The 25,092-nt window shown below is 41.6% G+C and overlaps 1 protein-coding gene across 4 annotated transcripts in view; it reads left to right on the plus strand.

The window, feature by feature from the left end:
* Positions 1–24,806, plus strand: part of CNST (consortin, connexin sorting protein) — a 91,681-nt gene extending 66,875 nt beyond the window's left edge. For all 4 annotated transcript variants that reach the window (XM_051820807.3, XM_089311680.1, XM_070055629.2 and 1 more), the window contains 3 exons: positions 6,395–7,197; positions 17,576–17,708; positions 22,171–24,806. In XM_051820807.3, the coding sequence (XP_051676767.3) occupies positions 6,395–7,197; positions 17,576–17,708; positions 22,171–22,376 (1,142 nt within the window). In that variant the 3' untranslated portion in view covers positions 22,377–24,806. The remainder of the gene's footprint in view (positions 1–6,394; positions 7,198–17,575; positions 17,709–22,170) is intronic.
* The last annotated feature ends 286 nt before the right edge of the window (positions 24,807–25,092 follow it).

Here is a 25,092-nt window from a genome sequence, read left to right on the forward strand (position 1 = left end):
AAAAAGTTTTCAGAAATTTTCTCTAAATGCATAATCTTCATTATAAGAACTTCAGAGAAAAAAGAGAAATAATATTTTCAGGTTTTTTTTCCTGATGACTGATTGCATTGCTGATTCGTATTCCTGGGCCTGAGAGTCCTGATAATAAAGAGGAAGTACCAGGTGTTTTAGATGAGTTGCCCTGAAGATATAAGATGATGATAATGCCATCATTTTATGCCTTTTATTCTTTACCAAGTGCTTTTTGATTTTGTTTGTAAAGATGTAAAGAGAGAGAGAGATCTTCTATCTGCTGATTCAATCCCCCAAATGGCCACAAAGGCTAGAGCAGGGCTTATCCAAAGCCAGGAGCCAGGAGCTTCTGGGTCTCCCATTGGGTGCAGGGACCAAGGACGTGGCCCTCATCTACTGCTTTTCCAGGCCTTAGCCGAGAGCAGGATTGGAAATGGAGCAGCTGTGACTTGAACAGGTGCCCATATGGGATGCTGGCACTTCTGGCAGTGGGTTTACCCACTAAGCCACAGTGCCAGCCCCTTTTTTTTGTTTTTAAAAATCTTCATTTTTTTTCTTATGGGGCAAGATGAGGACATTGCCTTTCTGGGTGTTTTTTTTTTTGTTTTTTTAATACAAGTCAGAGTAAAATAAGCCTCCTAACCATCTTAAAGGGAGAAGACAAACTGGATGTTGATGTGATTCCATGTTGTGCATATTGGGAAAAGAGCTATTACCAGCCTTTTCTTTGAATTTCAAATGTAGCGTTGCTTGGTGCCCAGCACAAGCTTGGCATTACCCCTGCCTTGGCCTCTGCTGTAATTCACATGGTGTGTGCACATGGAGAAACTGAAGTGCCAGGTTTAAATCACTTCCTTGGTGCTTTACTTCATTCCAGAACCTGGATCTTCTGGTTCTAATTAAGTGCGGCACACTCCTGCTATGGAGGTTGTACAGACTAGCAGCGACTTCAGCAATCCAGACATTCGCTGATCATCATCTTTTGAGGGTGTGGACTAAATTCTGAAGGAAGAAGTTTTGCCAGAGTTCAATAAAACAGTATGTTTTAAAGAGAGAAGTCGAGAGTGTGGATGATTCTGTAGTAGTCAGCTTTCATCTCCATCACAGATACTGAGGGAAGGTGCTTAGGAAGGAGGAAGACTCATGGTTTAGGAGAGTGGCAGTCCAAGAATAGGTGGCTCCACTGAGCTGGCATCCTGTGGAGTCGGTGGGTGGTGGGTACGGAGAGAGGGTTACATGGCAAGCCAGGAAGCAGGAAACTATCTGGGATCAACAAGACTCTTATAACCAACCAACTCTTGAGAGCTGTCTTCTATGGACACCCCCCTCAGTGGCTGAAAGACCCTCACTGGGCCCCCTCCTGATAGCATAATCGGATCAAGTTGCCACACATAATCCATTAACAATTAGCATTAATTCATTAACCATTAATGTCAGACTTTGGAGACCAAACTTTGGATACATGGACATTTGGGGGATACCAGAAGTAATATTCCAGCCATAGCACTTTCCACATGTAGTTTGGAACCCTCTTGCCCTTTACATCTTAAGTTATAGCTTCTTGGTTTGATTGATTATTTCATAATATTTTTTGTATTTGTTTTTTTGTTTTGTTTTTGAAAGATTTATTTATTTATTTGAAAGGCAGAGTTAGAGGCAAAGAGAGAGGTCTTCCATCTACTAGTTCACTTCCGAGATGTCCTCAACGAATGGAACTGCACTGATCCAAAGCCAGGAGCCAGGAGTTTCTTCCAGGTCTCCCACACGGGTACAGGGGCCCAAAGAATTGGGCCATCTTCCACTGCCTTCCCACGCCTTATTATGGAGCTGGATTGGAAGTGGAGCAGCCAGGACTCGAACCAGTGCCCCTATGGGATGCTGGCACTGCAGGCAGTGTCTTTACCTACTTCACCACAGCACCAGCCCCTGTTGATTATTTTTAAAGGTTTTTTAAAATTTGTTTTAAAGGCAGAATTAAAAAAGAGAGGGAAAGACAGAAATCTTCTGTCTGCTGGTTCATTTCCCAAATGGTAGCAATGACTGAGCTGGGCCAGGCTGAAGCCAGGAACCAGGAACTTCATCTGGGTCTCCTGCATGGATGGCAGGGGCCCAAGCACTCAGGCCACCTTTTGTTGCTTTCCCAGGCATATTAGTAGGCAGCTGGATCAGAAGTGGAGCAGTTGCGGGCTGGCTCTGTGCTGCAGCGGGTTGGACCATGGCTTGCAATGCTGGCATCCCATGTGGGTGCTGGTTTGTGTACTAGCTGTTCCATTTTTCATCCAGCTCTCTGCCTGGGAAAGCAGCAGAAGATGGCCCAAGTCCCTAGACCCCTGCACCCAGGTGGGAGACCTGGAAAAAGCTTCTGGCTTCAGTCTGGCCTACCTATAGTCATTGCAGCCATTTGGGGAGTTAACCAAGAGATGGAAGATGTCTGTCTGTCTCTTCTCTCTCTCTCTCTGTAAGTCTGTCTTTCAAACAAAGAAATAAATATTTTTTTTTTAATTAGAGCAATCAGTATTTGAACTGGCACTCACGACCTGCTGTGCCTCAGTGCTATACCCTGTATTTTTAAATAATAGGATAAAGCAACTATTTTTGTATCTGTGGGTAATCTTTGTAAATAATACATCATACCTGTAGATATCTTTATTACTGAACTCATAAGTGCTATCTCAGTTCATTAGATATTATACTATTAAATGGCTGTATTTTGTCTAGAAGTTTTAGCTAGCCACCTCACTTCTTACTCATATAATGACATCTCAGGCTGATTTTTAACACCCAAATCTCGTTTTATGCAAAGCTCCTCTTCTCTGCCCCCTAGCTGCCAAGAACTGGGAGCATACTCTGCTGACATTTGGAGCAAACTGGATTACTGTTTATGATGGAATCCAGATTGTTCCGCAGGGGATGTGTGCTGGCTCCCTCAGTGCCAGCTGAGAAGGAGATTACTCCCAAGATGTTGCATTCCTTTAGATAACCTATCCTAAGCTGGTAATAGTATATTTGAGACCATGGTCCCCAATCTCAGTTAGTCTCTAATTCCTATGAATGTGAATCTGCTAAACTTTTGGGTACTCAGAACTTGTAGAGGGATAATTTGGACCCTTTACAAACTTTGTCCTTTTCTCTAACCTTTCCTGCCTTAATAATACAGGCCAGAAAGGTTAGTAGCAAAGCAGACATCCTATGGGGAATAAAATGCCTCTGTGTTTTAGTATAGTCTCCCAAACTCCAGGTGTTTCTTCAGGATAAAGAGAGAAAAAGGATACTGTACTCTCCCAAAAGGTGGTGGCTTCTTCCTTCTCCTGATCCTTATCTATTTTTGAGTCAATTTCAGAGGAGGTTCTACAAATTCTACTGGAAGTCTGCATCTCAACAGTCTAAAGTCCTTGATTCTCTGAAATCTGAAGAAAGCCTGTTTTTTTTTTTTTTAATGTATTTTATTTATTTGAAAGTTAAAGAGACAGAGAGAGAAAGAGGGAGAGAGAGAAAGAGGGAGAGAAAGCACTTTCTTCCACTGGTTCCCTCCCCAAATGACTCCAAAGGCCAGGCCTTCACCCAGTCTCTCAAATGAGGCCATCTTCTACTGCTTTCACAGGCATGTTAGCAGGGAGTTGGATCAGAAGTGGAGCAGCAGAGACTTGAGCCAGTGTCTATATGGGATGCCAGCATTGCAGGTGGCAGCTTAACCCACTGTACCACAACATGGTCCCTTTTAATTTGTTTTTAAGATTTATTTATTTATTTGAGAAACAGAGTTATATATAGAGACTGAGAGAGAGAGCTCTTTTTTTTTTTTTTGAAGATTTATTTATTTGAAAGAGTTACAAGGAGAGAGAGGCAAAGCAGAAACAGAGAGAGAAAAAGAGAGAGAGAAAGAGAGCTCTTCCAACCGATAGTTTACTCCCCAGTTGGCTGCAATGGCCAGAGCTGCGCCGATCTGAAGCCAGGAGCCAGGAGCTTCTTCTGGGTCTCCCACATGGGTGCAGGGGCCCAAGGACTTGGGCCATCTTCTGCTTTCCCAGGCCACAGCAGAGAGCTGGATTGGAAGTGGAGCAGCCAGGTCTTGAACCAGCACCCTATGGGATGCCGGCACCTCAGGCCAGGGTGTTAACCCGCTGCGCCATAGTGCGGGCCCTAAGAGAGATCTTTCATCTGCTGGTTTATTCCCCAAATGGCCACAACAGCTAGGGCTGGGCCAGGCTGCAGCTAGGAGCTTCTTCCAGGTCTCCTGTGGGATGGCAGGTGCCCAAGAACTTAAGCCATTCTCCACTGCTTTCCCAAGTATGTTACCAGGGAACTGGATCAGAAGTGAGCAGCCAAGGATACATACCAGCACCTACATGGGATGCTGGCGTTGCGAATGGCACTTATCCTACTATGCCACAACACTGGCCCGGAGAGCCTTTTTTTTTTTTTTTTAAGTGAAATTTTTATTTATTTGAAAAGCAGAGAGAGAGAGAGAGAATTTCCTATCCACTGGTTCGCTCCCCCAAATGCCCATAATAGCCAGGGCTGGGTCAGGCCAAAACCAAAATGAAGCTAGGAGCCAGGAACTCAATTTAGGTTTCCCACATGGGTGGCAGAACCACCTACTTGGGCCATCACCTGCTGCCTATCAGGGTACACATTAGCAAGAAGCTGTAAATAGGAGCTAGGGACAGGACTTGAACCTAGGCTCTCCTATATGAAAGGCAGCTATCCCAAGCAGTATCTTAAGCACTATGTCAAATACTTGACCTTGAAGACAGCTTTTTTTTTTTTTTTTTTTAAAGATTTATTTATTGGGGCTGGCACTGTGGTACAGCGGGTTAAAGCCCTGGCCTGAAGCGCCGGCATCCCATATGGGCGCTGGTTCTAGTCCCCACTGCTCCTCTCCCGATCCAGCTCTCTGCCATGGCCTGGGAAAGTAGTAGAAGATGGCTCAAGTCCTTGGGCCACTGCACCCATGTGGGAGACCCAGAGGAAGCTCCTGGCTCCTGGCTTTGGATCTGCACAGCCCCAGCCATTGTGGCCAATTAGAGAGTGAACCATTGGATGGAGGACCTCTCTCTGCCTCTGCCTCTCTGTAACTCTGCTTTTCAAATAAATAAATCTTTTTTTAAAAAAATTTATTTTATTTATTTGAAAGACAGAGTTACAGAGAGAGGTAGTAACAGAGAGAGAGGTCTTCCATCCGCTGGTTCACTCCCCAGATGGCCTCAACAGCCAGAACTGTGCAGATCCAAAGGCAGGAGCCAGGAGCTTCTTCTGGGTCTCCCACATGGGTGCAGGGGCCCAAGGACTTGGACCATCCTCCACTGCCTTCCTGGATTGGAAATGGAGCAGCTGGGACTTGAACCAGTGCCCATATGGGATGCCAGCATTGCAGGTGGTGGCTTCACCTCTAAGTCACAGACTGGCCCTGAAGACAGCTTTTAAGTAGTACCTTTTCTTTGGTATGAAATGGGCCTTAATTGTCAGTAGGTAATTATTAAAGTACTAGTAAATGAACAACCAAATGGAACATTTTAATATTTTATCTTCACCTTTGTTCATAATCTGTATAAATTGAACAGTATATGACTATACAAAAAGTTAAAGCTTCTAAGATCATTAGAATACTAAAGCACTGATAAACTGAAGGTGAGAAAGCTTCTCTCTTATCTACCTATCTGTGTAATTCTCATTCATTATTCATACAAAGGTTTTTAGCAGTTTAGTTTTAAAGTTAAAGAAGAAATATTTTAAGTTGATTTTCTTTAAGGAAGAAACTGAAAGAGATGTCAAAATTCAAACCTGCTTCTACCTCTTGCCAAAATATATATCTCTACCCTTTGCTGCCTTTTTTTAAGAAGATACAGATATTTATCAACACAGTTATTACGGATTCAAATCATAAATATAAACAGAATAGACTCTCTTTCCTTTAGTCTTAGTAGATCAGATCAGTATTACTTATATTTTAAGTTATAAATTTATTACTAAGGATTATCATGTAAAATATTTTCTTAATATGCCATGTCTTAAGTACATTGAAAATAATTTTCTAACTTCATTGAAATGTAAAAGGCCAATAGACATATTCATTTAAACATAATAGACTAAAAATATTCTTAAATTGTTAAATTGCTGAAAAATACTGTATCAGTTAAAGACTAATTTGTTTTATTTATGTTAACATGTTTTTGAGTAAACAATTTTATGTGTAAAGGAGTATTTACCAAATATTTTGGGTATTTCCTCTACTTAAGGTCAGTTCTGTGCCACAGATGGAATTACCTTTTGAGAGGGTTAGAATATCATTATGCTACTCATATCATTCACATGTCCTTTGTTTTCCCTGTGATACAAAGTATTGTGCTGAATTTTAAAGCAACTTGTTTTTCTTCACCTTTAGAGAGTGAACCGAGTACCAACCGAGAAAGCCAACAGCAAGATCACAGTCCCTGCTGTGATCCCATGGACGAGCAGGCAGTCGCTGCAGCAAAGGGCCACACGGAGGAGCCGCTCCTCAGCACCGAGGCCACGCTGGAGCTCCACGCCCAGTCCTCGGAGACAGCCAGAAGCAGGTCTGGGCCAGGCTCCGCCGAGAATGCTTGTGCGGATGATAGCTGCTTGCAGCTGGCTCAGCCAGAGGACTGCCCAGATGTGGCCACAACAGGGGGCGTTGCTGAAGACCCTGAGGCTGTACCTCCCAGCCAGGAAGCCACAGAGCCTGCGCTGATTTCAGAGGACAGATATTCACAGACTCGGAGAAAAGAACTCCATTTACCACTTCGGGATGCTTCTGAGGCGTTGCCCACAGGCCAACTTGAGAACAATGAATTAAATGAGCGACAGCAACCTGATCCCTCAGACAGTGATGGGAAGTGGCTGCGTGGTCAGACTGACTCAGAGGGCTCTGGGAATGCACTTTGTGAAAAGAATGGAATATCTGACCTAAGTGCACGGCTGCCTGAGGTGTTTATGGCCCCAGAGGAAAAGGGAGATGAGGAAGACCAAGTCAATAAAGAAACCGAAGACTATTTGAACAGCCTTCTGGAAGGGTGCTTAAAAGACTCTGAAGAAGATTCCCTTTCATATGAAGACAACCCAGACCTTTCTCCTGAGGAAGGGTCCTACAGCCTCCAGGAGAATCTGCCTTCCGATGACAGCTGTCTTTCTCTGGATGATCTTGCCAAAAGGATACAAATTGCAGAGGTAAATTAAAGACGAAGCATAATTAAACGTAAAATGAAATATTGCTTTATTTTTATAAGATGTCCCTAGTCTCAAATATGAGTGAGAATTTTAGTTAACATGACCTGTAATCTTTATATTTTCATTTATTTATATGTATTGAAATAAGTGACTCTTAATTGTTATGTTTATACTTGTTATGATGTTGCATGCCTACAGATACAATAAGCTGTATTATGAATAACCATTTTTAATAATCCTATGACTTTTACTTAGCATTACCAGAAATTATGATCAAGAGTAGTCACATTCTAATAAGGAAATCTCATTTTTCTTCTCATACATCTAGGAGACGAAATACCTAATATGTGCCCCCTGTTTCTTCCTCTGGTTGATGTATCTTTGAAATTCTCTAACAGAATAAACATCTTAAATAGAGTGAGATGAGGGAACACTAGATCCATCTTTAAGATATTAAGTTGCAAAACCCAAAACAAGGTCCCAGAAAGATGGCCATTCTCCTTTGTTTGATAATATCGTAAAATAATTCGGCAAAAGAAAACATAAAAACCAAATCAAAACTGCAGCCCCCTCACCAAGGTGGCCTGACATAGTGGGAAATACAGGAACAGTGAAAGACTTCAGTTCCAGTCCTGACCCTATCATTTGGTTATCAGCCCTGTGCAGCTACTTTTTACCTCCTTAAAGCTGTTTTCTTTGAAAATGTTTCTTTACCTAAATTAGTTTTTCAGGTTAGCTTTTAAGTCCCACTTGTACCCATCATATTCTAACCCAGCATTATCATTGAACGAAATAATTTAAGAGACAAAATGGAAGAATAGCAGAGCAAAAGTATACAACAAAATAAATCTGAAAATAGAACCCAGTGAAAAGTTGCTGAAATAATTATAACTGTCATATCACTAGCTCCCTTCATTGCCATTTATAGTCAGTTCTCCATAGACTATGATTTATTCTCGTTTATTTTCTACCAGACCACCTGTTTGCCATGCACAGCTAATTCTCCACAAACTGTGATTTTGCTTCTTAATAAAATTTAATATTGCTTAAAGACTATAGAGTTTCTATTGAGGTGATGAAAACGTTTGGAAATACTTGTAGATAGTGATGATTGTTGCACAACATGTGTAATGTTAATGCTACAAAACTGTACTCTTAAAAAATGGTTAAAGTGGCAATTTTATGCTGCATATTTTGTAGCAAATTAAACTAGTTTAAAAAATAGAGCTAACAGTAAAGCACTTGGCCCGGAAGTATTCATTCTGTTACTTATTTTAACCAGATGTCTACTACAGTGAGTTGCAAACTGTTGAATTAATGTGTGCTACAACTAAATGGAATATTCCTTCCTTAACCTCAATGTCAGTTTTCCTACCAGATAACAGTTACCAGTGGTTATATGTTATTTGAAGTTGCCTTTCTGTGAAATTAATATGTATTGTCCCTTTCCCTGAAATTTTATTGGTCTACTAAATTAGACTGGCTTAAAACCCCAAAAGCTACATATGATTAGCAAAACTTGTTTACCTCCCTATGAAGATGCTAAATGCTTTTACTTTCTGAATATTTACTTTCTTCTCTATTCTGAGACATATTTTAATAAAGTGCCTAACTCTGTCAGGAAAAGTTTTGAAAGCTTCAGAACTAAAAATAAGCTTGTTTATAAGTACAAATTCATACTTTTTAAAAATAGGTTATAAATGTTATTTTCTGATTTCAGTGTAAACATGTAACTTCTTAATCCGCTTTGTACTGTGTGCTTTCTGTGAAACCGTAAGAATCTCCCCTGAGTGGGGCGCTGAGGGCGCTCTGAGGATCATAGGAAGTTGTGGCCCTGTTGGAGGCTCTCGGCTGTCACACCAGGCTGTTTTCACTGGAACTGTTTTTGAAACATTTTTCATGCTTCCTGCTTCCCTCCTTCTGTAGGCAGGGACCATAGCACATAATTTCTTAATAACTAAATAATGTCTAAGAGTAGCATTTTGCATTTCCTCTGGAACCACTGAGGCTGTAAGCCTGCCAGGCTGCCGGTTGTTCTGCCCTCACAGCTGCCTGTCCTCCCATCCGTGACAGCCCCTCCCTGTCCCTGCTGTTACAGCTCTTTCCACCACTGTGAGTAGTACACCTGAGGATGTGCTTTCCTTGCCAGCATTCTCCCTTTTTTCTTGTCTCTCTGCTTGTATTCTCCTGCCCTTTCTGCATTGCTCAGCTTTGGCTGCAGTGGATCTTGGTTTTGAGAACCACTGCCAGTCCATTCAAGCACTTGTTGTGTTGTGCTGTGTTAAACAATTGGATTTGTTACATAAATTGAAATAATTTTCACAAAAATCTCATAGAGCACTAAAAATACCTGTGCTGTTTTTAATATAGAGACGTGTATAAATGAAGATTCTCTTAGTCTGGGAAGTTTTTTCAAACTCAGGAATAATTTTTGCAAAATGATAGCTTAATACCTGAAGCACTGCTGTTCTTATGTAAAAAAGATCCTAACACATTATCATCAGAAGTACAGACTCTGCTCTTTCAAAAAAGCGTCAGAAACATTTTTCCTCATTTCATCAGCTTTTAAGAAAAAGTAGTCAGTGGCACAGTATCAGACAGCAGGTTAGGAAGATTCACTCGTTTATTTCCTCATTTGCTGGTTTCTGTGTGAGTGCCATGTTACAGAACCAATGATTAAGAATGCAGGCGCTGGTGCTCTGTGGACACGGCCTGAAATCTCACAGCTGCCTGACTGCATGCGTTGGCCTTTCCCTGAATTTGAGTATCCCAGTTTCTGACAAAATACGAAATTGTACAGCAGTACAGTGCCCATATACCCATGCTATACTGACATGATTATTGTCAGAACCGAGAACCTGGGTTCTTTTGATTTGTTTGGTTTTGGAATCTGTAGGAGTCACATTTTCTTCTCTTTAAACTATTTTTTTTTTTTTTTGACAGACAGAGTTAGACAGTGAGAGAAAGAAATACAGAAAGGTCTTCCTTTTTTTTCCGTTGGTTCACCCCGCAAATGGCCGCTACAGCCAGCACCCTGTGGCCAGCGCGCTGCGCCAATTCGAAGCCAGGAACCAGGTGCTTCCTCCTGGTCTCCCATGTGGGTGCAAGGCCCAAGCACTTGGGCCATCCTCCACTGCACTCCCGGGGCCACAGCAGAGAGCCAGCAGAGAACTAGACTGAAAGAGGAGCAACCAAGACAGAATCCGGCGCCCCAATCTGGACTAGAACCCGGGGTGGTGGCGCTGCAGGCGAAGGATTAGCCAAGTGAGCCATGGTGCCGGCCTCTTTAAACTCAAGTGTTTCATCCTGTAGCCTAGGACTTAGAGGGAATGCCTAGCATCCAAACTTGAGAGAAGAAATGTGCTATTCTAAATGACCCAATGACCCAGTCCCATGCTGCTAGATAGTAGACTGTTCACATGTGGGGGTGAGTGGATTGTTTCATTTTCCAAGTAGCACTCAAATTGAATATTGGGAATGTTTTGCAAAGATTAATCTGTCTTTTTAAACAAACAAACCTATATATTTAATTATTTGAGAGGCAGAGAGGGACAGAAATATAGAGAACAAGAAAGAGCTCCCATCACTGCCTTTAGAAAATCTCTCTCTGCCCCACCCTGCCTCTGCCTTTCAGAAAAAAATGAAACTAAATAAATAATAACTTTAAAAAGAAAAGAAAACTGAGGAGTCAGCATTGAATCTAGACCAAGTCCCTGCTCTTATGAAGCTTACTTTCTTTTTGTTATTTTATTTATTTATTTATTTTTAAATTTTATTTATTTGAAAGGCAGGGTTTCAGAGAGGGAGAGACAGAATCTTCCATCTGCTGGTTCACTGCCCAAATATCCACAATGGCCAGAGCTGGACCAGTCTGAAGCCAGGAGCCAGGAGCTTCTTCTACGTCTCCCACGTGGGTCCAGGGGCCCAGGCAGCCCCCCACTGCTTTCCCTAGCACGTTGGGGAGCTGAATCAGAAGTGGATCAGAAGTGGAGACTACAGCTGAATCCCATATGTGATACCAGTGTTGCAGGCAGTGGCTTTACCCACTACACAACATGCTGGCCCCATGAAGCTTACTTTCTAGAGGGACAGACACATAATAGTGAGGTCACATAAAAATGACTGATATCATGTAAATTATTGCTACAGGCCATGAAGTAATTCCAGCAGGATGAGAAAATCTAAAGTAACTGAAATGACAGCTCTTTAAACAATTTATTGGGGGCTGTTTAGTACTTATTAATCATCCCTTTAAGCTAGCAAAACAGATTACATTATAAAACTTCTATTTTTTTTTTTAAACAGGTAGAGTTAGACAGAGAGAGAGAGAGAGAGAGAGAGAGAGAGAAAGGTCTTCCTTCCATTGGTTCACCCCCCAAATGGCTGCTATGGCCAGCGCACTGCGCCCATCCGAAGCCAGGAGCCAGGTGCTTCCTCCTGGTCTCCCATGTGGGTGCAGGGCCCAAGCACTTGGGCCATCCTCCACTGCCTTCCCGGGCCACAGCAGAGAGCTAGACTGGAAGAAGAGCAACCAGGACAGAACCGGTGCCCCAACCAGGACTAGAATCCAGGGTGCTGGCGCCACAGGTGGAGGATTAGCCAAGTGAGTCGCGGCACCGGCCTCTATTTTATGTTTTTTAAAACCTTTTTTTGTGACAGGCATTGTCACATAGCAGGTGAAGCTACTGTTTGCAGTGCCCACTTCCCATATCAGAGTGCCTGGGGTCAGGTCCCAGCTCACTTCTGGTCAAGCTTCCTGCTAATGCATACCAGTAGGCAGCAGGTGATAACAGGTTGTTGCAGGCATTTGAAGAATAAACCATCAAGTGGAAGATTCTCTCTCTCTCTCTCTCTCTCTCTCTCTCTCTCTGCCACTTACTCTGCCTTTCAAATAAACTTTTAAAAAAAGTTTTCCTTTTAAATTAGTATTTTAAAAATTCAGCATCAATGTACCTCATCATAATTTGCTTTTTCCTATTTTGCACTCTCCACCTTGCAGTGTTCTAAGATGCAATAGTGGGGGATCTGCATAACTACCGTGCTCTTTCTGGAAGATGATTTTCCGTCACAAAGCTGGTGGCTTTGGTCTAGTTATGACTTGTTCTTTCAGTTTGTTACAGTCATACCCATTAATCTCCTTCCACAAAATTTTTTGGCCTAACCACTTCTTCCCCCATGCCTCTAGTTTGACAAATTTAGTCATCAGTCTGTCTCTTGTGTATGTTAAGGATTTCTGCTAGAGGTTTAAACTACTTTGGAAAGATAAAAGTTAAAAAAGCCTTATTTGAAAGTTCTGTTCATCAAACTTTTAATTGTAACGTATAGTCTGTGACACAAAGCAAAACTTAATAGTCTTAGGAAATAAGGTCATTTCACATCAAAGTAATGATAAGAGAATTAATCTGGAGTTTGTATTCAAACTCTGCCAGTTCCTGGCTCTGCAGGCTAAAATAAGTCACTTGAGCTCTCTGTACTTGGCTTTTTCCTCTGTAAAATTATGCTCAGAATGCTTGTAAAAGAGAATTGTGAAGATGAAATGTGACATATCATGTAAATGCCTTTACATAAAGTATACCTGGTCGCTAAATTACAGTTCTTATTATGGAACCCAAACCTCAATGAGCAGGCAGGGAACATCACTTGTTTACTCCATGAGGAATAGTAGTGACAAGTTTGACATATGCTTTCACAATGACATTGGTGGTGTTTAAGGTATTTATTATATACTAATGTGATTTATGAATGTTAATTCTTAGGTAGTTTGAAACCAAGTTTGTATTCTCATTCAGATGTATCCAACCTTGAGATTGTAGATTGATGAAAGCCTGTATCACTGACAGAAAATTATTTGGTATCTACTTTCTCCTTTTACTTTTTTTTTTTTTTAATTTATTTTATTTTATTTGAAAGTCAGAGTTACACAGAGAGAGGAGAGGCAGATCTTCCATCCAATGGTTCACTCCCCAATTTGGCCACAATGGTCAGAGCTGCGCCTACCCGAAGCCAGGAGCCAGGAGCTTCTTCTGGGTCTCCCACACAGGTGCAGGGGCCCAAGGACTTGGGCTTCTACTGCCTTTCCAGGCCATAGCAAAGAGCTGGATCAGAAGTGAAGCAGCCAGGACTAGAACCGGCGCCCATATGGGATGCTGGTGCTTCAGGCCAGGGCGTTAATCCGCTGCCCACAGTGCAGGCCTTCCTTTTGCTTGTTAAGGAGGTAGTTCTGAATGTTTTTGTCATCACATTAGGATATATAATTCCTGTAGAGCTGCAAAATAATTTTGTTTTTATTACTGTATCATTCTGAAAATACTGTTTTAAATGGTCATTGATGTTGGAGGGGAATGTGGGAAGATGTATTTATGTGCAAATATAGAGGACTAGGACAGATTTTTTTTTTTTTTTTAAATTCTACATTTATTCATAGAGAAGCACCAGTAGCAATTACATTAATTATAGTTTTCACACATTCTTTTTGTTCTCAGTGGGAGGGTTTGCTGTATTTTGTTTGGGTAGGGAAGGAATTTGGTAATTGAAATGGGAAACTAAATTTACATTTTGTAGCTGTACTTTGGGTATTTTAAAAGTACTTCACCTTTTTCAGCGCGGTGCGCCTGCCGCAGCACGCCGGCCGCAGCGGCCATTGGAGGGTGTCTGTCTGTCTCTCTCACTGTCCACTCTGCCTGTCAAAAAAAAAATAAAAAGAAAAAAACAAGTACTTCACCTTTTAAAACTGACATTACGATTTTACAAAAAACATGAAGATGTTTTTTCCAATAGTTTGGAGGGGGTACATTACTATGTGCCATTAATAAACTGCCCACATTATCTAGAAATGCTTGGCAGTCTTTGAGTGAGACCACGAACCAAGACCAAGACCTTGTTTTGGCTTAGTTGCCCTTCAACTATGAAATGAAGGCAAACTCAATCAAAGTCGCTTCTTCCTTTTTTTTTTTTTTTTTTTTTTTTTTTAGATTTTATTTATTTATTTGAAAGGCGGAGTTACAGAGAGAAAGAAAGGGAGATCTTCCATCTTCTGGTTTACTCCCCAAATAGCCTCAGTGGCCGGGGCTGGGCCAGGCTGAAGCCAGAAGTCATGAGCTTCTTCCAGTTCTCCCACATGGATACAGGGGCCCAAGCACTTGGGCCATCCTCTGCTGCTTTCCCAGGCCTTTAGCAGGGAGCTGAATCAGAAGTGGAACAGCTGGGACACTAACCAGTGCCCGTATGAGATGCTGGTAGGGCAGGCAGCAGCTTTACCTGCTACTCCACAGTGCTGGCCCCTCAAAGTCACTTCTTTTTTTTTTTTTTTTTTTTTTTTTGACAGGCAGAGTGGACAGTGAGAGAGAGAGAGAGACAGAGAGAAAGGTCTTCCTTTGCCGTTGGTTCACCCTCCAATGGCCGCCGCGGCCAGCATGCTGCGGCCGGCGCACTGCGCTGATCCGATGGCAGGAGCCAGGTGCTTCTCCTGATCTCCCATGGGGTGCAGGGCCCAAGCACCTGGGCCATCCTCCACTGCACTCCCGGGCCACAGCAGAGAGCTGGCCTGGAAGAGGGGCAACCGGGACAGAATCCGGCGCCCCGACCGGGAATAGAACCCGGTGTGCCAGGGCCGCAAGGCGGAGGATTAGCCTAGTGAGCCACGGCGCTGGCTCAAAGTCACTTCTTAAGATCGTTGTGTTTGTCCTGTAATGATAAGTGAGAATTCTATGTTAGGAGGAGATTCAAGACCTCTGCCCCAAACCCTTTTAAAAATCAGAAAGAACAGATTCTATCAACTACACCCACCTGTCTTCTCAGAATTTCCACCTTGGCCTGCATCTCCTATGTCTAGTCTTGGTCACACCCTTCCTTGATCTGTAGGCCATAGGACCAGAAGGCAGTTACAACAGAAAAAACTAGAGAAGATCCCTGAACAAGAAAGGAAAAGTGCACACTCCTTCTCTTCAGACCTGGGACAAGCCCAGGTAATGGTGAAGAAGGGTGTGTACGGACAGGAATCAAGGGTCAGAGGAGGAGGGGTGGCCCATCTCACTCAATGTAGTTTCTCATACTCTGCTTCTTCTCTTTTTGAAAATGTTGCCAAAGTTCATTACCACTCACAGTGACTAAGGTGGAGCCACTTGATAAGGCTGACTTCCAGAATCAACCGCTCTGGATTAAACTGAGCAGACACTAGGACTGCTGCACGAAGTCCAGCTCTGAGTCTGAGTGCAGCACTCTGTGCCTTTCCTTATGACTTCAGGAGCATCTCTCAGCCTGCCAACATCCATTTATTCATATTTGCAAAGCCTTTTTATTTATGGTTTGTATCTGCTTCAGAGTTCACATCACCAAGATACACAATGAACTGTAATGCCAGTCTGAGGCTCCAACTTGGAACTGTTCTCCATAGGATTGTTTTTCTAGGTGAAAACAACCTATTGGAAATCCCCTGGTGGATGGATTCAGTGCTGGTAAATATATGATTTTTTGTGTGGAGAAAATAGTGAAGGGATTTTGGAGCCCAAAAAGGCTGTCAGTGACATGTCTTTAGTAGTAATGTATTCACTAAAATTAGCATCCCTTTTCCGTCTCTTGCTCTTCAGATGCTGTTGCCCTCTCAAGAAAAATTGGAGAGATTATTCCTCTGCCTATTTGTACTTACCATTTTGACTAAAGTACTTTTGTTTTCTCAGAACAAGGACAATCAATATATATATAATATTTACTATAAAAAGAATAAATTACCGTCTTATTGATTTTTTTTGATATAATGGTTTCTGTAGACTCATGTTCACAAAAGCCCAGTAGAAGATTGTCTTTGGCTATTTGGCCCTAAAAGCCCAGAGTCATAAAAAGAACTAATAGCATCTCTCTCATATTTATGCATAACACATTATCAGATTTCTGGCTGGAACTAGAAATCACATGAAAGATTTTCTGGGGCCAGCGCTGTGGCACAGTGGGTTAAGCTGCCGCCTGTGACGCCAGCATCCCATATGGTGCCGGTTTGATTCCCAGCTGCTCCATTTCCTATCCAGCTCCCTGCTCATGGGCCTGACAAAGCAGCGGAAAATGGTCCAAGTGATTGGTCCCCTGCATCCTTGTGGGAAACCCAGAAGAAGCTCCTGGTTCCTGGCTTTGGTCTGGCCCAGATCCAGCCACTGTGGCCATTTAGGGAGTGAACCAGTAAATGGAAGATCAGTTGATCTCTTTGTCTCTCTCTCTCTCCTCTGTAAATACAATAAATAAAAATCTTTTAAAAAAATCAAATTGCAAACTTAAAAAAACATTTTCTGCTATTGATCAGGTAAATGAAATTACAGGCAGTCCCCAGCTTACAGTGATCTGATGCCAGCAAGTCACTGACATCCACAGTGTTAGGCCCACAATGCCCACCTGTGTCATCACCTGCAGCCTGTAGCAAGTAGCAACTTACAAGTTGATTTCTGTGACTACGCCTCCTGCTTGCCAGCTAAGCTCTTCTAACTGATCCTCTCCTCTTCTCTCTGCACCTTGGAGCCTAAATGGCAAGGGCTTTGGGTTTTTTTGGTTTTTATTTATTTATTTTTTTTATTTTTTGGTAAATAAGGAGTAGGGCATAGACAAAAAAAAAAATATGGCCCAAGTGAAAACTATAAGGCAACAGAAAGGGGTAGCAGTGGGGGGCTGAAGAGGTGCTACACAACAAACTTTTTCTGTGAAGGGTCCAATTGCCAATATTTTAAGCTTTATGGTTTGTTTACTGAGTTCTGCCATTATAACCCCAAAGCTGCCATACATAGTATGTAGAGGAATGGGCCCTGCTGTGTTCAATTAAATTTTATTTACAAAAATGAGCATCAGCCTGCTGGCCGTAGTTTGCCAACCTCTGCATATTACAAAGCAAGGTGTCCCTCATGACCTGGCTTTGAGAGAAATTCTGAAAGGGAAGTCAGGAAATATTTTGAGCAGTAGAACATATGTTCATTTCTGTAAAATTGCTGATGAATGAAAAAAAAAAAGAAGCAACAGTGGTGGATTATAAACCCTCATTATAAAGCAAGACCCATGCCACTGATTAATAAATAACAGGGAAGTTACGCTACGAAGGAAGGTGGTTAAAGGAAGTTTCCTGATTCCCAGTCTACTGCATACCATTCAGGCTATCTAGCCCCAAAGTCAGTTCGGGGTTAAGAAAAGAAGTCAGGAATTTATACCTGTGTGTTTTCAGTCCTCTGCATAGAAGTGAAAGTTTTCTTCTGTCAGATTTTGTTGAGTATGATTTTCATTCTGTAGGAATCGAATACGCCTATAATAAAATTTCAAATATCTGTTGACTTAGCCTTTTTACAGTGATACATGAAATAGTGGTGTGTCCCACTTTACCATAACACGTGGTTCTTGTGGTCTCTTCTAGGTTGTCCCCACTGAAGGCCTGGTCTCTATATTAAAGAAGAGGAATGATTCTGTAGGGGATCCTTCTGCCCAGATGCAGAAGTCATCCAAGCGAAGAGTGAGATTTCAAGAAATAGACGATAACTTGGATCAAGGTAAACCACTCAGCACTATGTCCAGCACAGCCAGTGGTCAGTGTTTGCTGCGAGAATGAATTCGTGAGTGATAGGATGTTTGCTAATAGGGTTTGTGGCAGAATATGTAAACCTTAGCCTCTTCACCTTCTAAGAGAGCAACATACACAAACTATTATCTCCAATTCTCTCTAAGCAATTAGTTTGCTCAAATAAGTGAGCAAGTTGCAAAATCAACTCATGGCCTCTAGTGTTGAGAGGACTTTTTTTTTAAATGAGGCTGCTATTTTTGTCTTCTTTTCAATGGCCAATTACCATTTCTCTTTTATTGTGGAAAGCAGTTATGACTTGTAAGTGTGTTTCCTCTGCTGATTTTTTTTCTTGGGGCTGTCAGGAACAGCAACCTAACCCTGTCGCTGCTGTTTGACTTTCCCCTCCCGGGCCTGTACTAAAGGTGGTTGCTGTGGCAAACAGTGCTGCCCTTTGTGGTTGCAAATAGGCTGACCTAAGGCCTAAGTAAATAAGGGAAAGTGGAAATACAACCAGGTTCCTCACAGTATGCTTATCGGGTTTGGAAACAGCTACATGGTTAAATAACAGTGGACACCTTTAACTATGCTTCCAAAGTGTGACAAAAGAAATAGCAGTGGAGGTTTCTGAGTGTTTACAGTTTTAAAACTGAGAGGGGTTTTGGAAGTTGTCTGTTTCTGACCCCTCATTCTGCCTCTGCACCTTGCCTACACCTGTCACAATCTTACTCAGATAAAGTGTTCAGGGGTTTGTCCTGATTCGCACCAGTCACTGCTCAGTAGGAGGAACTCTGCATTTGGAACTTAGAGTCCCTTTTTCACTCCTTAGTCTTCTTGCTTTGGCTCAAACCCGTTAACCTGTGAGAGACTCAGTTTTGTCACCCTGAAAGAGTGACATCTGTTGTCTGCCCCTGTAGGGGCTGAAAAACAGGTCAGACTGTGTGTACAGATTGGTTTTGAGAATTATAGAACTTTATGCAAATGATTGGTGATTGCAGTGTTTTATCCCTAAACTCTGGCTCGCATGGTATTTTCATTAACCTCAAGGTTAATGAAAGAAAGTTTCTGTCCAAACCTTCCGAAAAGGGCCAGTTTTGCCTGACAAATATTATTATAACTTTTTTTTTTGGCTGATTAAATACCAGGTAATAGTGACATAATTGTGTGCAAAACAGATACTCTTCTATCTTCAAGGAGTTCTCTGACTTCCTGGGGAAGAAAGTAATAAAAAACCACATAAATATATATTTATCAAATGGTTGAAAAAACATATTTTTCTCCTGTTCCCAGTTGACTTACACACACACACAATGTACCTTTAGGAATATACAGTATTGGTAGTGGGGGAATATTACATTTTTTTGAAAAAGGTTTATTTATTTGAGAGGCAGAGTTACAGAGAGAGAGGGACAGAGAGAGAAGTCTTCCATCTGCTGGTTCACTCCCTAAATGGCCAAAACAAGAACTGGACTGGGCAGAATCCAAGAGCTAGGAGCTTCCTCAGGGTCTCCCATGTGGGTACAGGGGCCTAAGCTCTGAGGCCATCCTTCACTGCTCTCCCAGGAGCATTAGTAAGGAGCTGAATCAAAAGTGGAGCAGCTGGGACTCGAACCAGTGCCTATATGGGAAGCCAGCACCACAGGCCATGACAGCTTGCTGCGCCACAGCACCAGCCATGTAGCTATTAAATTTTTTAAGGCTATGTTATAATAGTAAAATGAAATAGGCCAAATGAATTTTAATAATATGCTTTATTTAACCTAGTATATCAAAAATTATTTCAGTATGAAAAAGTTAGTTATAAGATGTTTTACAGAAGATCTTTATCTTTTTCTTGCTGACACTGCCTTTCAAATAAAATGAAATTAAATAAATCAATAATTAAAGAAACGAAGATGGAACTGGCATTGTGGCATAGTGTGTTAAGCCATCACTTGCGATGCCAATATGCTATGTCAGGGAGCTTGTTTGAGTCCTGGCTGCTTTGCTTCTGATCTAGCTTCCTGCTGATTTGCCAAGGAAGGCTGCAGGAGATGGCTCATGTACTTGGGTCCCTTCCACCCATGTGGGAGACGAGGAGGGAGTTCCTGGCTCCTGGCTTTCACCTGGCCCACACCTGGTTTTAGCAGCCCCAGTCATCGCAGCCATTTGAGTGAATCAGCAGGTAGAAGATCTCTCTCTCTCTCTCTTTCTCTCCCCCTGCTTTGTCACTCTGCCTTTCAAGTAACTTAAATAAATCTCTCTTCTTTTAATATCCTTTACTTTTTTTCTTTATTTGAAAGGTGGAGTTACAGAGAGAGAGGCAGACGGAGATCTTGTATATACTGGTTCTCTCCCCAAATGGCCATAATGGTCAGAGCTGGACCTATCCAGAGCCAGGAGCCAGGAGCCTCTTCCAGGTCTTCCATGTGGGTGCAGGGGCCCAAGCACTAGGGCCATGCTCTGCTACTTGCCCAGGCACATTAGCAGGGAGCTGGATTGGAAGTGAAGCAGCTGGGACTCAAACTGGTCCCCATATGAGATGCTGGCACAACAGGCGGTGGCTTTACCCACTACACCCCAGTGCCAGCCCCTAAATAAATCTTAAAATAAAAAGACACTGCTTGTGCTCGCATGCCATATCAGAATGCCTGGTTCAAGTCCAGGTTTTTCTTCCAAGCCAGCTTCCTGCTACTGTATTTCCTGAAAGGCAGAGTATTATCACTCAGCTACTTGAGTCCCTCCTGTATGGGAGACCTATATTGGATTCCTGGCTCCTGTCTTTGGCCTGGTTCAGCCTCTGCTGTCTATCCTGTTTTCTCTTCCTCTCTGCCTTTCAAAAAAAAAAAAAAAAAAAACATAGAAACAAAAACCCACAAAACACAGCATGAATAATATGATCATATTGATTTCTATAGAAATGCTTTCATGTGTGGGCATAAACTATTTAAAATGTGAATCACAGATCAACATGATTATATAATCCTGTTTGTACAGTGTATTTGATTTGGAAGGATACACACCAAATTTACCGATGTCTACCTCTAGGGTAGGAGAGGAATATGACTGGGTAGGAGAAAAAAGGGCAGTCTGTTAGACTCTTAGATACTTAAATGTTTAAGTGGGAGAATATATCTATGAATTACAGTGGGTTTTCCAGATCTTTATAAAAATTTGTTTTTTATCAAAAAGTAATATACTAATCAAGAAAAAATTCAGACAATAGTAAAGTAAAAGTCCTTCAACCTTCCCAATCCCTTTACCCCAAGTGATGGTTGAAGTTTCTTATTCTCTCAAGAAACATTCTGGGTACCAGGGTAGCTAAGCTGCCACCTGCAGTGCCAGCATCCATATTGGAGTGCCAGTTCAGAGTCCTGGCTGCTCCACTTCTGATACAACTCCCTGCTTATGTGCCTAGGATGGCAGCAGAAAATGCCCCAAGTACTTGGGCCCCTTCAACAATTGTGGGAGACCTGGATGGAGTTCCTGGCTCCTGCCTTTGGCCTGGCCCAACCCCTCCTATTGCAGCCATTTGGGAAGTAGAGGAGCAGGGGGAAGATTTCTCTCTCCCTCTATGTGTCTCCCTCTCCCTTTCTTCCTCTGTGTATGTTTCACTCTCCCCTTCAAATAAATAAATATTTTTTAAAAAAGACATATTCTATATACATGTATTTAATTAATTATATAATTATATAATGTAAATTATAATGTAATTAAATAATATAATTATATAATATATAATTATATAATGCAAATTATATGATCATATAATGTAAATATAATTGATTACATCAATTAATTGATGTTATTGATTAATTAGACTGTAATTAAACTATTCTATTTCAACAAGAATAACTAAGTTATTCCACACATTTTGTTACAGCAAACTCTACTACAGTGACCACCCTCGTATATGTTATATTGCATGTTGTACAAATCTGGGTGGTGATTCCTGAAGGTGGGTTTGCTGAACTAAAAGTTGGATCTGTATGTCCCAGTTGGCCTGAGGCAGTCCTGGTTTACACTGTTGTCCAGTATTGCATTCCAATAACACTTCCTTTCACTCTCAGAGTTATCCAGTCTGGAGGATAAATTAATTTATTTATTATTTTTTATTTAAAATTTGTTACTACGTATCTGAGAGACAGAGTTCTCATCTGCCAATTCACTCCCCACATGCTCACAATAGTCCCTAGCCTAGCTGAAGCCAGGAACCAGTCCAGATCTGGTTAAGCCATTACCACTGCCTTCCTGAGTCTGTGTTAGCAGGAAGCTGGAGCCAGAAGCCAGGGCCAGTTATCATACCCAGGTAGCACAATGTGGGGCATGGGTGTCTTAGCCACTGGGCTAAACACCTACCCCAGGGAAATTTATTTACCTTTCTAATTGATACTGCCAAATCAGTGAGAAGATAGCAGACACTAGGATTTCCATTTTGATGACAATTTAACCTCTGTCTGTTCTCATGTTTGCAGATGAAGTTGGAAGTGGATCCTGTATTTTACTGATCTTGCTGTGCATAGCAACGGTTTTCCTTAGTGTTGGAGGCACTGCATTATACTGCACTTTCGGTGACATGGAGTCACCTGTTTGTACAGACTTTGCAGACAACATGGACTTCTATTACACTAAGTTACTGCAGGGAATGGCGGAACTTAAACACTGGATCTACCTCTCCTAGCAGCATTCAAGAGGGACAAGCATGCTGGCAGTGAGAATGAAAGATGTGAAACTTTCTAAATCTCTTTTATTTCAGGAGTTCTGTAACCTTCCCCCTGTCCCCCCAGTGAGGAGCCAAGGATGTCAGAAACAGTGACTCTAAATGGCCATCCAGATGAACCATGTTACAGTCATCCATATAATGAGGCAGAAATCAGTCTAAGCAGAGTGGGTGGAAGGAAAGATCTCGGGGGAGCTTCCCCAGCTCCTCTTCCCTGCCTCCCAGTGTGGGAGGTACACTGAGCAGAGTTGTGCAGGACAGTCTGTACAACCACACTGTTTTTTTAGCTATCTTGTCAGGCTAATGGTTAAAGGATAATTTGGGTTTACATTTGTTGGTCCATAGACATTGCTTCCAGTCATCATGTAATAAGTTTGTGTACTCAAATTACCTTAAGAATTTCAAGGTCATTTTTTAGTTAACCTTGGGAGCTATGTAATTTAGGATTTTTTTGCATTATTTTCAGATCCTGTTTTCCACTTGTGAAATTGTTGGGTGTGTGTGTGTATGTTTCAGGCAGTTATCATGAGCAAATATCAGACATAGAGTAACAGATTATCTTTATTCTTTTATCTTGACTATGATGTGCAGGCACAAATCTATGAAGAAGGCTTAACCATGGACTAGATGAACTGTAGAAATCTTGGCCCTGAAGTGAGAAACTGTGACAGATATGTGTCAGTTTAACATGATTAAGTAGACAGAAATTAATCACAGGCATGGAGGCAAAATTGAAGAACCCCCTACCCCCACCCCCGGAGTCTCAGGCAGCCGCCTCGTCATGGACTCAGTGCTGAAATGATGAGTGCTGGACTCCGCTCACTGCAGCAGATGCTCATCGGGCACCTGTCACACTCTGAGAGTCCAAGACCCAGATACGAATATAAATAAGATGGAGTTCCTGCTACTGATGCTTTAGTTCTGGTCTTACATAAGGAAAACCAGTACTTCGGCAAGTGAAATTAAGTCACCATGTATAAATCAGTATTAGGATATCATACATTCAAGTGCTTGAATGTACAATCATATCACGGGCTTGATTTACTCTGTTGTGGGGTCATTAAGTGAAAATTCAGTCATACTTTAGTAGGCAAATTGTCATTTGTGTTTAAATCTGTCAATTAGGCGGCCTTTCCTTATTGCAGATACACTGGTCCCACGTTTAGGAAGCCTTCCTTGCTTTGACTTTTTATATCCTACACAGCATTTTAAAACAAACATGAATTATAGTTTTTTAGCCAGGTGATTATGATTTCCTGTTTTTCTTTTAGGATCATTTAGAAGAAAAAGGGGGAAATTACTTCCTAGTTATTACTGGCTGGTTCAGTACCTCCTTTTGTGTTTTTGCTTATTTATTTAGGTTGTATGAATTTTAAAGGGCTTTTTATGTAAGTTGAAAGTATGTTGCAGAGCATGGGTTTGCTTATCCCAATGTTAGGTATTTAATTACTGTGTTCTTAGTATTTTGATTTTCTCTCATTCAGATTGGTGTGTTTTTAGGCTTGTTTATTTTTAAATGGATGTTTCATTTTCACTTTATATTACTGTTTGATTTGTCTATCATGTCACTATAAACTGTAATATTTTCAAGGGTTATAGATCAAAGCTATTTATTTAGAAGTGTACAAGATACTGAAATTTAGATTCCTTATGCCTAAGGCTGATTTTATTAGAAGATTATTTTAATGTTCTATTATGAATTTTAAGAATTTATATTCAAATTGTATGTAAATTATGTAAAATGTTCAACGGTACTATTTTAAGTGGCTCTGTACAAGCCATCCACAGGGTCTAGTGTAGTCATAGCCAGCATCTTCTGTTTGACCCTCATACTTCCTAGTTACAGAAATTTGGTGATGCTTATCTGCCAATTTTGTGTCAAGATAAGTTTATCTTGTCCCTCCTGTTCACCTCTGTCAGGTCCCTCTCAGAGTCCTATATATGGTTGTTATATTTGCCAATGGGTCACCAGGGCCACTTCTGAAACCCAAGATTTCCTGGGATCCTTCACACCAAAATGAAAAAAGTAAGATAATGCTTTGGTAATCAGTCTCGGAGAAACTGTGATATGTCCTCACCACTTCCCAGGGACGGTGAGGTGAGCACAGGAGCACACTGGTATCTTGACCTAAAATAGGCATGAAGTCTCAACTAGAAAAATTAAGTCAGCTTTTAAAGATGTAACAGTCATTTATCGCATGAGTTGGAGTAATTCCACCTGATGGTGACAGAATTGTTAGCTACACACATGAAAAAATTCATCCAACTTTACTAAAATGTAATTTCTACTGTCATTGGAAAATACCCACAACTCTCTGTAACCAATCTTCCTTAAGAACTGTATTTGAGGGTATCAAATCAAGCTTGTGATTTAAAATTTACACCAACAAATATGTCTCAGAGAGTTTATTTGAAACCCCATGGGTGCTGAGAAAAACTACTTAAAAGTAGCATAATGTCAGAAGCTGCTCTGGCCCTACCAAGAGAGAGACGTCTACTTTGGGAAGTCTAGGAGGTCCCTACATAAAGGCTCCTCTACTGAAATATCTCCCTCATCAGCCTGACATAGTAGCTGAAAATCACTCTGAAAGTTTGTTCTTTTAGACTGAAAAATCAAAATCCTCAGGGAGACTTACTTCGTTGGGCTGTGTATTAGAAGTGGGAAGAATGAGATTTG

The sequence above is a fragment of the Oryctolagus cuniculus genome, chromosome 13 (assembly GCF_051225735.1).
Source record: "Oryctolagus cuniculus isolate XC-2025 breed Fujian yellow rabbit chromosome 13, ASM5122573v1, whole genome shotgun sequence".
Taxonomy (NCBI): Eukaryota; Metazoa; Chordata; class Mammalia; order Lagomorpha; family Leporidae; genus Oryctolagus; species Oryctolagus cuniculus.